This window comes from Sinocyclocheilus anshuiensis, unplaced genomic scaffold, assembly GCF_001515605.1.
Source record: "Sinocyclocheilus anshuiensis isolate Anshui unplaced genomic scaffold, SAMN03320099.WGS_v1.1 scaffold299, whole genome shotgun sequence".
NCBI classification, from domain to species: Eukaryota; Metazoa; Chordata; class Actinopteri; order Cypriniformes; family Cyprinidae; genus Sinocyclocheilus; species Sinocyclocheilus anshuiensis.
In genome coordinates, this window is record NW_015552565.1 from 126,502 (window position 1) to 141,447 (window position 14,946).

A 14,946-nucleotide genomic window follows, 5' to 3' on the forward strand; every position below is an offset into this window, starting at 1 on the left:
CCTTAGTCAAAACTTGATTCTTTCTCTGATAAATCCACTTTTCTTATGGTCGTTTCAGTGTCCACATACTGTTTCTAAAATTCATAGTATAATGAAAGAGCATTTTGAGTGGCTATACAAGCTTAGTTGAGTCTTAGTGTCTTGAGTAGACTCATGGTAGACTCCTTGTTCCATAGCGTATTTTGACCTCCACGGCTCCAAAATGTGACCTTGGACCTCTCTTTTTGGCAGTTACCAGAAAAGTCCTAGCTCTTCCAAGATCCCGTGCTGAAAAGAGAAGCCAGTCTCTCAGATCACTGTAAGCCCTGTCAATCAAGCTTGGCTTGGCTTTGGGCATTCGCTCTGTCTCTCTCTACCTTTCTCTGACTCAGGTGGTGATTAAGCCTGAGTTCTTTTCAACACAGGCTAGATCACACCATTGCCATAAAGTAAACATAGTATTATAGACAAATATCTGCAATCATGCCTTAGGTTGGTGGCTGCTTACAAAATTAGAGCATTTATATAGTGTATGGATGAGAGAAATATCTAAAAATAAAACAGTTTTTAATTCTGATCAATTGATTAATTGAAATGATTCAAATAAAAAGAACGATTCATTCACAAATCAGGCATTGCTATTTTAAATGTGACATCTGAAATGTATGATACTTATATATTTGCATCCTTGCTCCAGTCCCTCATTCCCTGTACGTAATTGCATGGGAAAGAGTGACAAGTACATTTTGCAAATGGAGAATAGTTATATTTCGATGCTTTTTGCGTTCTCCATTTTTGTGTACATTCACAAAAATATAAAGCCCCCCTCAATTTTATACGACCATCACCAGTTTTGCAGTTTGTGAGAGAATGCTAATGTTTTGCAAGTGAACACAAAATCATTTAAATTTTTTTCTTCTATCACCATGTCCTCTTTGGGGCTTGTCACACTCTTTGCAGAAATGACCGAAGAAGACAAAGATCAATTCCAAAACACACAGAGTTTAATAAAGATCCACACAATAATCCACATAAGGTACAGAAACAACGCAACTTCCAAAGATGAGACAGGACCACTAACACAGGAAAAGGTTTAACTTAAATACACTGACAAACGAGGTTAATTAATGATACACGGCTGAACAGAACAAACTAATGACACTAGTAACCATGACAACCAAAGATGAGTGGGAAATAATAATAATAATAATAATAGATGCATTTAGCAGACGCTTTTATCCGAAGCAACTTACAATGCATTCAGGCTATACATTTTTTTACCAGTATGTGTGTTCCCTGGGAATTGAACCCACGACCTTTTGTGCTGCTAACGCAATGCTCTACACCTGAGCCACAGGAACATGTGGAAAACAGGGAAAAAACAAAGGAAACAATGAAACTAATGAAAACAAACTAAAAGTCCAATAAACAGAAACAAACTAACATATTCGTGACAGGGCTCCATATGTTGGATTGTACTGGCATTTTTGGGTGGACCATTCCTTATTGTACATACTCGTAAATTAAATCATTTTAAGAGCACATACTAGCATTAGTTGAGTATCAGTGAACATGAAATATCATCAAACAAAAAAAAAAAGCTTCAATCTGGTAATGGACATCCAACATACTTTCTAAAACCTCATACATAAAAACTCATATCAAAAGGCACAAACGTGAGCTGGTGCTAAAATAAGGCTTTTTGCATAGGTGTTTATTTTTGGGCTCATCATGGCAGTGTGCAAAGCATTGTTTGTCTATTGATGAGGATAATCACATTTAAGCTTCTTGAAGGGACTGTATGAGGTCACACACGGCAATGACTTGATGGCCACAAAGCACCTCTCATTACAATGGAACCTCAACAAAATGATAGCTTTCTAAGAAAGCACTGTGTCTGATCATTCTTTATACTATGTAAAAGTACTAATTAGCATACTAAGTAAAGAACTGAAAACACCATCATCAACAACAATAATAGCACTTCTGTTGACCACCACTGTAAATCTGCCAACATGATTGCTCTCGAGACTCAACAGAGATTACAGATGGTTGTTCAATTGGATCTAGCATATTTATAGTCAAGTACTCACAAAGAACTCGTAAACTGAGGTGTCAGACTAGACAGTCCTCAGATTCGTGCTGCTTTACGAGTCAACGCCTGAAAAAGAAAGCACCATAAACAGTGTCTCAGAGCTGATATTGTTTTAGTTGACAATCCATGAATTAGACAGATGGGCTGTATTGTATTGTTATAATAAACTATATAAATTTAAATAAATGTTTACTTTAACTGCAGCACAGGCAGATATATATATATATATATATATATATATATATACTTATATCTGCCTGTGCTGCAGTTAAACAAACCTTTGCTAATAAATGCTGAAGCACTGCGGTGCTCACCTTTCCACCATAATCTGGGATTACAGAGGGTTTCTGAAGGAACATGTAATCTGTGACAGTGTCTAATCTCAGAGTTTCAGAGTTTGAGTGCATTTCTGTCAGGGAGAGTGATCCACAGAGCTAAATGGAGTGATAGAGAGATGGATTTCACCCTATTCTGTGTCTGTAAAAAGCTCTTGGCTGGTGTATTATGTCATCTGATGCTGTTTATTTTTGGCTGCGTTCTGTCTAGGCCTCAGACACTGTGATACAGTTAGCACAGACCCATAAGCCAAAACCTGACCCAAATGGCCTGGTGTTTGGGACGGTCTTCACTGACCACATGCTGACCATTGAGTGGATTCTTGAGGAAGGCTGGCAGAAGCCACACATCCAGCCGTTTGGGAACCTGTCCATACATCCAGGCTGCTCTGCCCTGCATTACTCTGTACAGGTCTGTCCTGGCCATCTGGAGGTTCATGTGTGTGGTTAGACATCAACTGTTACAGCTAATAATTAGCATATTTTTTAAATGTTTAAATGTAAATACGTACTGCCTGCAGCTTTTTGAGGGTATGAAGGCGTACCGGGGGCCAGATAACAAAGTGCGTCTCTTCAGACCCAAGATAAACATGAAGCGGATGCTGAAGTCCGCCCACAGGGCCTGTCTGCCTGTAAGATTAACGTCTCTCCCCTCTCTACTGCATCCACATTCAGTTTTAATCAAGTTACAGACACAAAACCGCATGTCTGTTTCTGTAGAGTTTTGATGGTGCAGAGTTGTTGGAGTGCATCAGGAAGTTGGTGGAGGTGGATCAGGATTGGGTACCTCACTCAGACTCTGCCAGTTTGTACATCCGTCCCACCTTCCTGGGCACAGAGGTTAGAGCTACACAAAGCCCTCATAATCTCATTTTGACTATTTTTAGCTTTTTATATCTTGCAATTCACAAAAGCATATCTGTGCATATAAATGAAGACATGTAACCTATGTAACCTATAACCTGTAATATATATTTTCTGTACATATGCCTGTGTGTGCAGCCCACCCTTGGTGTCAAGAAGCCCTCCAAGGCATTGCTGTTCGTCATCCTCAGTCCTGTGGGCTCGTACTTCAGCACGGGAGCTAAACCAGTGTCTCTGTGGGCTGACTCCAAATACATCAGAGCTTGGAGAGGAGGGACAGGTGACTGCAAAATGGGAGGGTGAGTGAATGAGAGAGATTTCAATGTGCCTGAATGTCTACAAAAAAAAAACACTACAAAACACTAATTGAATGAGGAGCATTGTTGCAAGCTTATTGGCACATTCTTAATCTTGATCCAAATATGTGCAAGCTTGGTTTAATACTGAAAGCTTCATAGTAGACTTCGGATTTGTGCGTGCTAACAGCCATGTTTTAAATCTGTGCAGAGCGTTTCAGCAATGCAGGTAGTGCTGTATGTATCAGAGGTTAACCTCTGAAGGAATGATAACGCCACTAGAAAATGGGGCTTTTCAGGGCTAAGACAGATCTTTGTTTGTGAACGTGAAACCTCCATTTTTAAGGAACTATGGCGCGTCTATCTATGCTCAGTATGAGGCAGTGGATTACGGCTGTCAGCAGGTTCTGTGGCTGTACGGGGACGACCAACAGATCACAGAGGTCGGCACCATGAACCTTTTCCTCTACTGGATCAATGAAAAAGAAGGTGATGGCTGTTTACATTTGTAAAACATTACTTTTTCACTCTCTGTTTTGATAGACAAAGTATTTTGGTTATGTATATTTACTTTAACAGAAAATACAGAGTATGTGGAAGTCAAAGTATATGGAGGTCAAAGTAAATTTTCTGGACCTTCAAAATGCCACAATCAATGATTTAGATTCTCATGGAAGCTTATTTCTGCCAAAGAATAAAAAAAGGTAATTGTGACATGTCTTATCTCACAGTTCTGTGAATTGTAAGATATCAACTCAGAACTGAGAGTTAAAACTCATGTTAAAACTTTAAAAAAGTCAGATTTTTTTTCTCAGAAGTCAGAAATGCAAGTTTCTATCTTGCAATTACAAATTTATATTGCAATTCTGAGTTTATATCTCGCAATTCCAAGTTTATATCTCACAATTCTTAATTGCAAGAAAAAAGTCACAATTGTGAGATATAAAGTCACAGTTACCTTTTTATTATTATTATTTATTTTTTTTATTCCATGGTGGACATAAGCTCCTCTACTGAAGACCTCTAGTGGTCTAAAAGAAAATGACAGTTCACAGCAACTTTCTAATTTCATCATTATAGACATAATATTTGAAAAAAAGTTTAAGATGAAAAACCTATGTTTTTTTTCTTTCCAGAGGAGGAGCTTGCAACACCACCTCTAGATGGCATCATTCTCCCGGGCGTTACACGGCAAAGCATCTTAGAACTTGCACGCAAATGGGTAAAACCAGTCAAAACCTTACTGTCAGGAAAAAAGTGCAAAAATGTAACTTTAGGGGTACAACAACTTGTCAATTTCACCCTCATGTTGCTCCAAACCTGTATGACTCTCTTTCTTTTGTGGAACACAATAGAAGATATTTTGAAGAATGTTCATAACATCTTCAGGTCCCATTGACTTCCATTGTATTTATTGTCCATACAATTCAAGTCAAATTGGAACTGACACTGTTTAGATACCAACATTCTTTAAATTATCTTCTTTTGTGTTCCACTGAAGAAAGAGGGTCATACAGGTTTGGAGTGAATTACTACAGAATTTTCATTTTTGGGTGGACTGTGAGTGTTTGGTTCAAAGCTTCATTTTATCTAACAGGGTGAGTTCAAAGTATCCGAGCGCTATTTGACCATGGCCGACCTGCGGCAGGCTCTGGGGGAAAACCGAGTGAGGGAGATGTTTGGTTCTGGAACTGCTTGTGTTGTTAGTCCAGTTGGCAGGATCTTGTATCAGGGAGAGGTGAGTCTAGTTTATTTTGGATGGCTAGAGCACCGCACACTGATTCAGTATCAAAACATACTGGCGAATCAACAGATATCTACCTCTGGGTCAACATCTTGGCCAATTTTTGGAGCTTAACAAATTTTCAACATGTTTTTTCTTAAACTAATTACCTGCCATATAGAATCTGCATATTCCATGTGAAGGAAGCTTTCCTCCACTTGCCTCCAGACTGCTAAAGGAGCTCACAGATATTCAGGTAAGACACTACACACACTTACAACACACTGCATGACATATTTTATAGCCCTATATAATGTATGTTAGTGTTATTTGTAAGTGTTTAGAATGTAATTAATATTTCATGATGCTGTTAAAACAATTTGAGCAAAACTCTTTTCTGATTATGTCTTGAGCTTGAGCTACAGTGGTGTCATTGAATGTGCATTTAAATGCACCTAGAAAAATGTAATTGGCAAATTAGAAATAAAGCAAAATAGACAGGGTGTCATTCAGTGTTTCACTAAATGGCAAACAAATACATTCAAACTATGTTAGTTTTGAAATTGTGTCTGAAATAGGTTTCAGGAATTTATATATTTTACTGTCATGGGAAAGTTTGTTTAGTTGTTTCCTGTAGTTTGCAGTTTATTCATTAATTCGTTCTGCTTAATCTACCTTTTAATATTTAATTTATATAATATTATTTCATAAAATATATAACATTTCATTAAATAATTATTTGCATATTTATTTTATTTGCTGTCATGGTGGAACACTTGTTTAAGTGAGATTAGAGAGATTTTTGTTCATTTATGTGGTGAAGGGAACAAAAATGGGGCCTAAACATCGGATTGTTGCGCCCTCATCTGGTGAAATGGAAGAATTAGGATATTTTTGGTCTTTCAATTTTTATTATTTGTTGTAGAGGGGTTACAGTAAAAGAATTGTATTCTGGCAACTTCTCAACCGGAACAAAAACCATTTAACCTCCACCTTTCCATCCCAACACACATTGGACAAATACAACAATCAGAACAAAATCATATTGTTTCATTTTGTTTTTCATCTTTTTGCTCTTTTTCAGTATGGACGGACCCCCAGTGACTGGTCTTACATCGTATAAAAGAACCTCACCGATGTCAACGTGCACAAACTCTTCAAGACATTTAAAACATGCATATCGTACAAAAAAAAGCTTTATTTGTGGGTATATTAAATAATTACTTGCCACGTTCATGTATGTTTTGTTTTGTACAAAGTTTACCAGCTAACTAAAACCTAGTCTAGCAATAATATGTTGCTCTTTCGCATATTAATCCACTCAGATGCCTCCTCATAGTCACAGTTTATTCTAATCATCATCAGTAACCAGCAAATCACAGTTGGTGACCAACTGCTTTGTTAAAACTAGCTAAAATTGCTGTTATATGAGGTATATGAGATATTTCCACACTGTATAGTTAGATTCAACATTCAGTGGAACTATAAATGTACTTCACTATTGATGCTGTTAGTAATATGCAATTACTGTATTATTGCACAAGCTCTTTAAACTTATGAAAGACATTTATAGATATTTAAGATAGTATGTTATTGTGGTAGAAATTTATTTTTTAAAAACGTTTGTATTGTTGGATTTAATTGTTACTGTTAGAACATGTTAACATGTTTAACATCTAAAAAAATGTTAATGTAATGTTTAATTTTAGCTGATAATAGTAGTTAGTAACAGATGATTTTTAAAAAATGCTTCCATTCCAAGCGCACAAATTCCGAGTTATATTTGATGGAGATCCTTTTTGCACCCAAAGGAAACCTTAAAATCCACCGTATATTTGTTTAAAGATGTTTGTATGATTGAACTGATCCGTCATTTATTGTAGACCTTTGTTGCAAGGAATAAGAGTAATCTTAACAGTTACAAAAGCACAAATAAATTAAATAATATAGATTTAGAAATGTGTTATACTGTTAAGTATTGTTAATTGCCAAAGTATTTTAATGGTGTACTGAGTATTTTATGACGTGATATCAGAAATAAAAAAATAAAAAACAATGTATCATGCTTGCTTACTTCATTCATTCATTCATTCATTCATTCATTCATTCATTCTTCTTCTGCTTAATATACCTGATAATATTTCAGTCATGTATAATAATAATAATTTAATAAAATAAAATTATAATACATTTTTATTTGCTGTCACTGGGTGGAACACTTGTTTAAACAAATAGTTTCAAAAATGAAAATTCTGTCATCATTTACTCAATATCCTCAAGTTGATGCAGTTGCAATTGCAAACAGTTGCCGGTCCCCACTGACTTTCATATGGAAGAAAATACTGGGGACCAGAAACTGTTTGGTAAACCACATTCTTCAAAATATCTTGTTTTATGTTCGCCAGAAGAAAGAAATGCATACAGGCTTGGAACAACATGAGGAAATTGAGTAAATGATGACAGAATTTTTATTTTGGGGTGAAGTTTGCTCATCTTCTACTGGTTTGTTTTCAGCTCGTAACATTTTTTTCCTAAGCAAGTGTATTAGTGTGTACAGTATGTGTGCTGAAGGGATAGAGCACCCATAGATGAGGGAGAGGAGTGCTGGGACTGTGTATTGTGATGATATATGAGAGGGTTTGAGCTCCACTAGCTCCTGCTCTCCTGCTCCTCTGAACACACTTTACAGACATTCATCATCATAACATGCCCTACTTACTTTAGACATCATTAATTCATTCATGCCTCTCTTCCAAACACATATTGTACACAAAACATGAAAATGTCCACTAAGTAAAATAATACAACTCCTCTCACTTAAATTAAAAAAGGTTCTCTAAAGACGTTCCGTTTGTTCTTCTTCCTGCCTTAGTAGCCTATAGCTCTCCTTCTTTAGACACTATTAGTATCGAACCACTGCTGTAGTAGCAGAAAGAAGGCATTGTACTTTTTCCTCTTTGTTTTTGTAATATAATCAAGCTTTTGTTGCGTTCTTAATTTATTACAGATTACATTTAATGAGAAGAAACAAGAAAGATGCAGTACTACCTTTTTACACAAGATGGCGAAATATAACAAATGATGTAAAGAGCTAATGATGAGTGTAACTGGATTTGAATCACTGCAGGTTTGAATCACTGAGATCTCTGAATCACTACAATACTATTTTTCTGCACTGGAAGCACACACATACACATACATATATATAATTCTGAAAAAAAAAAAGTCCAACATGCACTGGCAATGTGAAAACAAAATAAGAATAAAACATTTAATTTTTTAAAAGTTAAGTTGTAAATTATAAAAGCAATAATTAAGAAATTAAGACCAATTCTTGTTTGCCAATAAACTTGACTCATATTTATAGCCCCCACTACCCCCCAACATGCCTTAATAAGGCTCAGGTTAATGGTTACATGAAAAAAAGTGTCAGAATGTCAGCCCCAACCAGAGCTGGGGCAAGTGACCTAAATCACTCCTGAACTGTGAAATAATGCTCTTGCCTTGAGAAAAGGGGAGAGAAATCAAAATGGACCTGAGGGAGACTGGATCCAGAGCGTGCTGGGATCAGATAACTTTTTTAAGCAGAAGCATATTGATTTATATGGAGCTGTAATTGCTTCAATATGTTCTGGATGACTCCCCCGTAATTAAGGCCTGGCAAAGACGCACTCCTGGAAATGCCCAGTGCCAGGCAGCGGGTAGAGAGGCACCCCACCCAATCCCCTGTGCCAGCAAGAGGGGAGAACATCCCCAACCCTGCCTCATCTTCATTTACAGCAGAGGCTTCCCTGTTCGCAGGTTCACTGAGCATCTACTCATCTGATAAAGGGCAAGAATTTGGCAATGCTGAAAGCTTAAACTTGCAGTCCATTGATGATTTTGCACTTTCATTGCACCTTACAAGCTGGCATGGGTTTGTCATAATGGCCTGTACCTTCTTGTGGCCTTAATTAGCATGAAAATTAGAAGATACTGTACAGCAATAGTTCTCACTGGACATTAAGTGGTGATTCTATCTTACAAAATTAAACAAAAATGTTAAAGTTAAATGAAATGCATTGAAATATGAATTATATTAATATAATAATATTAAATAAAATATTTAAATAGGTTTCAATATCAGGATATATTAAATGATGATACATTAATTTTTTTTATTTTATTTTAACAATAATTTATTATTATTTTAACCTGTGGCCTATTTTGCAGTTAGTATCAGGGGAGTTTTTCTCATTTTCTTTTTCATACACATCAACATGAAGCTGGGTGTGGAAAACACAAGTCAAATGTTTTACACAGCTGACATTCCCAGCAGCAGGACCCACCATCACATTGTTCTTGATGTATAAAATAATGGTGATGGATTTCCCATAAACCTTTGATTTCACCACTTTCACCCAACATGAATGTCAATCAGAGGAGGATGTTTAAACAGACGCAAAACTTGATACTGCATAGCAACACTCAATGGCAAAACATAACATTTCACTGATGTCAGTTTGATAACACATCTTGACAGGGTGAACAAGCACATGTGCTTTCACATATTATAACACATAGACACAAACTCTTTTTCTCTCTGTCTCACCCACTTAGAGGCGTACAGTATCCAGTTTATGAAATTCCAGCAGGAAGCATTGTGTCCAGTCATTATTAATGGTAGCTGACAGAATGATTGCAGTCCTTGTCTTGCATGCTAAATGAAGGACCTCGTTTCCAAAAATGTCAATGTACTTTGGAAGTGGATTGTATTGGGTTACTTAATCAGAAAGATATTTTGTGTTGTGTGTGTGTGTGTGTGTGTGTGTGTGTGTGTAGATGCCTGGAAAGACATTTTATAGATATTACAGGAAGAACCCATTTAATTAGCAATTCATGCATTCTAAATCAATTATTTTTAAACAATTGTATTATTTATGTCCATATGTACCTTTAAAAAGTAAAACTGTAGCAACTGCAACCTGAGAGACTCACCTGTGACATTTCAGGCATTATGTGATGACATTTTGCAACCTGTATGCTTTACAGTTCATAACAAAATATATAATTATAATGATTTATACATCATTCACATAAATCACTTGTTCAACATGGTTTTCTTTCCTGTGTTAATGTATTTCCTGTTTAAACAGGAAGTTAGGGTGTGGCATTTTCAAAGGGCTACAAAGGTTACATCACAGTCATTAACCATGATTTGCTTCTTGCTATAGGTTGGTGGCATTAGGGGGTGGGACATTCTCATTTAAAAAAAACATTTAATTGGATCAAATCTGTGTAGTACAAGATGAGTCATCAACATTATTCATTCTGTTTTTCCTGAAGAAAAAATAAAAAAATGTAACATTTAAAAAGTGAAATTTGTAAATAATTAAAAGTAGGATCTTGATATGATGCAAGACAATCTTGAGCCTGCTTCTGCTTGAGCTTATGATGCTTAATTGTTGCAAGCACCCACTACACCATGGTACCAACATGAATCAACATATTATTGTGTCTAAACCATCCAAAGGGTTCAGGGCCAACATGAAATCCTCTTTCAGATCATTTGATATTGTCCCTGAATAAAGCAAGGACCACCATCTCAGAGTCAGCAGGCTTGGCAGGTCGAGCCAGACAGATAACACTGTCAGACATTGTCCCTCTAGTCTGGAGAGCCTTTTTTCCTGGTCAGTGGGTTCACACAGACAGGCAGGCAGACGGTTCCAAAGAAGAGCAAGTTGGCAGAGGTACAACGAATCTAAGTGCTGCCCAATGCAGAGCAAGGAGAGAGAGAAGGTCAGCCCACTGCATCAGACTCTCAGACACGCAGTGAGGCATCAGCACAAAACCCACTGTATTACTTTACATCTAGCCGTCTCACGACACTGGAGGGGTTAATTCATTCATTCTGTAAACACGATCTTGTGGTTTGAACTCAACTTACTATTACTCTCCATTCACAGCTGTTGTGGAGAAGAACCATATTCAAAGTATTTATCCTTAAAGGAACACTCCACTATTTTTGAAAATAGGCTCATTTTCCAACTCCCCTAGAGTTAGCGCTTTTAGCTGTAGCTTAGCATAGATCATTGAATCTGATTAGACCGTTAGCATCTCGCTCAAAAATGACCAAAGAGTTTCTATATTTTTCCTATTTAAAACTTGACTCTTCTGTAGTTACATCGTGTACTAAGACCGACGGAAAATGAAAAGTTGGTATATTCTAGGCCGATATGGCTAGGAACTATACTCTCATTCCGGCGTAATAATCAAGGAACTTTGCTGCCGTACTATGGGTGCAGCAGGCGCAATGATATTACGCAGCGCCTGAAAATAGTCCCCAGCACGCTCCCTGTGCAAGCAGGTGGTCACGTTGGTTATGTTGACGGAAGTTAGCCTATTTTCAGGTGCTGCGTAATATCATTGTGCCTGCTGCACCCAAAACTCAACTGTTTAACTCTAGGGGAGTTGGAAAATTAGCCTATTTTCAAAAATAGTGGAGTGCTCCTTTAAGTACTTACACGCATCAGGAGTGAAGTAGGCCTACATTACTAAAAAAAATGAGATCTCTCCAACTAAAAAATGTTCAGTGACTGAGTCCATCTGAAATTTCTAGTTGGCTTAAACTCTCATTTAATTTTTGGTTGATGTTGTGCTGGCCAGTAGAGCGTTCGTCTTGGACTTACTTAAGCCTACTTGATACTGGCACCTGGTGGCGTGAATGTAGCCGTCATTGAAGAAATTAATGCAAAGTCAGCCACAATCTGTTTATTTTGTGACAGAAATTGGCTAATAACATTAGAAGTTCCATGTAAAATTAAATAGCATTTACTGGGTTACAGATAAGACTAGAGTATTGTTATGTTAATGTGCATGCTTCTAAATATATTATTTAAAAGTTCTATATATTTATTTACATGTAAAACTTTTTAATGTGGAACTGATTACTGAGAGCTATGGATTATTGCATTTAGATGACAGCACTACTATGTGGACTCAAATAGAAACAGGGGAAACAACTCTTAAGTAGGACTAACGTAAAGATGTCCTACTTAAGTATGTCAAAAAATGCTCTTAAACTCAACTAATTGCATTAAATACAATTATGTTTAATTACATGTAATTACATTACAAATTAGTAAATTTAAAATATATTAACTTTTAATGTCATATCAAATAGCACACTGCAGTGACAATTATAATCTAGTATGTCCTTTAGTATGTTAGTCAACCCATCAAAGTAAGTGTACTTCTTTAAAGAATGACAAAAGCTTATTAAAACATAATAATTTAAAATGTACTTTTTAATAAAGTACTTAAGTGTGTTGCAAACATAGTCATGAAAGTGTACTCTCTTTAAGCACACTTAAGTGGCCTTTTATTTCATTAATATTACTTGCGAGTATGTTTTTTTTATGTACCTTAAAGATTTGAAGTACACTACAAGTGCACATTCAATACAAGTAAGTGAACCTGTTTTTCACAAGGGATTTGAAACCACGACCTTGACGTTTGCTAACACTACGCTGTTCCAGTTAAGCTACAGGAACACCATGGTACTAAACGTCACTAAAGTCAGCTTAACTGAGAAGTCCTTTAAGAAACTCTCATTTGGCTTTTCAGAAGAGTTCTGCAGTGTTCTTTTCATTATGTACATACTAATTAGATTCATTGTCCACTGTTGCTCAGCAAATATAATTTTTTTTACTGCAAATAAGAGGTTGACTCAGCATTATAACTTTATATATAACCTTATTAGTAAAGTGGCATTACATAATGATTAATTAAACCCATTTTCTTACTTTAATACATTATATTTTGTTATCTGACCAATATTTTTTACAGTGAAAAGTGCTTAATGGTTAAATTAATTTCTTCATTCTGCAAGGGTCAGATTAACTCTCCATGTGCCATTGCATATTGTAGCAATAGTTTACAATGGTTTTTCAACAACGCCGCTAACCATTGAACAAATCCTCATCCTGCTGGCCGACCCATTGCCGGCACCATCAGTGGACATTGTTCTTTGATGAAAACATGAGAAAAACATCACAGCAATATCTATGCCAGTCTAACTCCTTTGCCCAGTGAACACTGACCACACACAGCAGGAGGTTGTTGAGCGGTTTCAAGAAGCTTCCAGAAGCAATAATAGTGGCCATGTCCCTCCACATTGACTACTGTGTCCCCTCTAACCACTTTTCTGTGAGCATGTGAGCGACCGTACTATGTAAGCACTCCTATTGGCTCATTGTGTGAACTACGAGATGGTATTAGTGGAGGGAAATCTTCTCCCAAGTCTCAGTGAATGCACTGTCTGTTCATCGAAGCAATGAGAGAGCTCATTCCTCTGAGGTCAGCCAGACCGTACTTTGACAAAACTTACCCAAGAAGCCAGGCTAAGCATCAATCATATAGACAGGAATTATATCAAATAAATACTCGACAACCCCTTTTCCATGGATTATGTTATGGCAGTGTTTTACACATGTATGCGCTGATGAGTGTGGATAATGTGGTTCAGTTTCTAAATCAAATCAGATCATTTTATTGTCACGTCACCATATAGAGCGATGATGGATGAAACTCTTGGGTGCATGTTCCAAAAACAATGCAGTGATGTATAGTGACAGATATCTGATCACAATATACACAATATGCAATGTAATATATGCACAGTAAAAAAAATTTAATCGCAGTATGCAGAATATAGACCGATAATCGGTTTGAAGTGATATTTTTGTTTTACCATATAACCTAAACTTGGCTACTTTATGGCATAATTTGTGCGTTCAACGGAAAACAACATTGTTTATGTTAAAGCTCCTTATTTAATACCCAAAACAGACATGAAAATAAATTTGCAACTATTTGCAATGTAACTTTACATAAATCAGATGTCAGAAAGAGCTTTATTGCCAAGTATGTTTACACACAGACAGGAGCTTCCAGTGCAGAAGAAAAAGTAATGTAAAGTAATGTAATAATAATTATATATATATATATAGAGAGAGAGAGAGAGAGAGAGAGAGAGAGAGAGAGATATTCTAGACATGGCTGCCACTACTCAGTAACACAAACCACTATCATTACAATTTTATAAATATATTAAAAGAACTTTCAGTTTTAAAATCTTTTAGCTGATGCTTAGCTTTATCTCAACTAACTGCGCCCCGAAAACATCCCATAGAAATTAATTTTAAAAAGTTCACCTCATATAAATGTATTTAAAAGGCACACGCTGGCAAGTGTGTCGGCTGGGAATACAGAGATGAAAAAGACACCGTCCAAATTACGCATGGGAGTGCCTCTAAATTCAACTTCTGTCCCTTTCTAAAAACTCGCCACTTTCTCTAACACCCTTATTCGTTTTCATTCTGCAATGCAATCATTTCTGTTCTGTTAGTAAGTCCCAAAAAGATCCAAATTCGAGCCTATTCTAAGAAACAGATGACGTTATTTGACAGGGTGCCCAAAATCCTTAATGAGTAACTTAGCCAGAGGAGAAGGCAAATGCTGCCCCAGCTGTTTCCTGTTGAAAATGTCTCTGTAATGTAGATAAATGTGAGGGATTTTCTCTCCAAATCCGTCTCCTGTTCGCTAAATCTCACTTCTCCACAACGAGCCTGCGCAATGGAACAAAGTCGGAATATTGAGATGTGACATTGCCTG

General features: G+C 36.6%; 1 protein-coding gene across 2 annotated transcripts in view; it reads left to right on the plus strand.

The window, feature by feature from the left end:
- bcat1 (branched chain amino-acid transaminase 1, cytosolic) overlaps positions 1-7,350 on the plus strand; it is a 9,229-nt gene extending 1,879 nt beyond the window's left edge. For both annotated transcript variants that reach the window (XM_016455560.1, XM_016455562.1), the window contains exons 3-11: positions 2,621-2,821; positions 2,931-3,041; positions 3,130-3,249; positions 3,412-3,572; positions 3,916-4,058; positions 4,706-4,791; positions 5,167-5,307; positions 5,474-5,548; positions 6,377-7,350. In XM_016455560.1, the coding sequence (XP_016311046.1) occupies positions 2,621-2,821; positions 2,931-3,041; positions 3,130-3,249; positions 3,412-3,572; positions 3,916-4,058; positions 4,706-4,791; positions 5,167-5,307; positions 5,474-5,548; positions 6,377-6,415 (1,077 nt within the window). In that variant the 3' untranslated portion in view covers positions 6,416-7,350. The remainder of the gene's footprint in view (positions 1-2,620; positions 2,822-2,930; positions 3,042-3,129; positions 3,250-3,411; positions 3,573-3,915; positions 4,059-4,705; positions 4,792-5,166; positions 5,308-5,473; positions 5,549-6,376) is intronic.
- Positions 7,351-14,946: the final 7,596 nt, after the last annotated feature.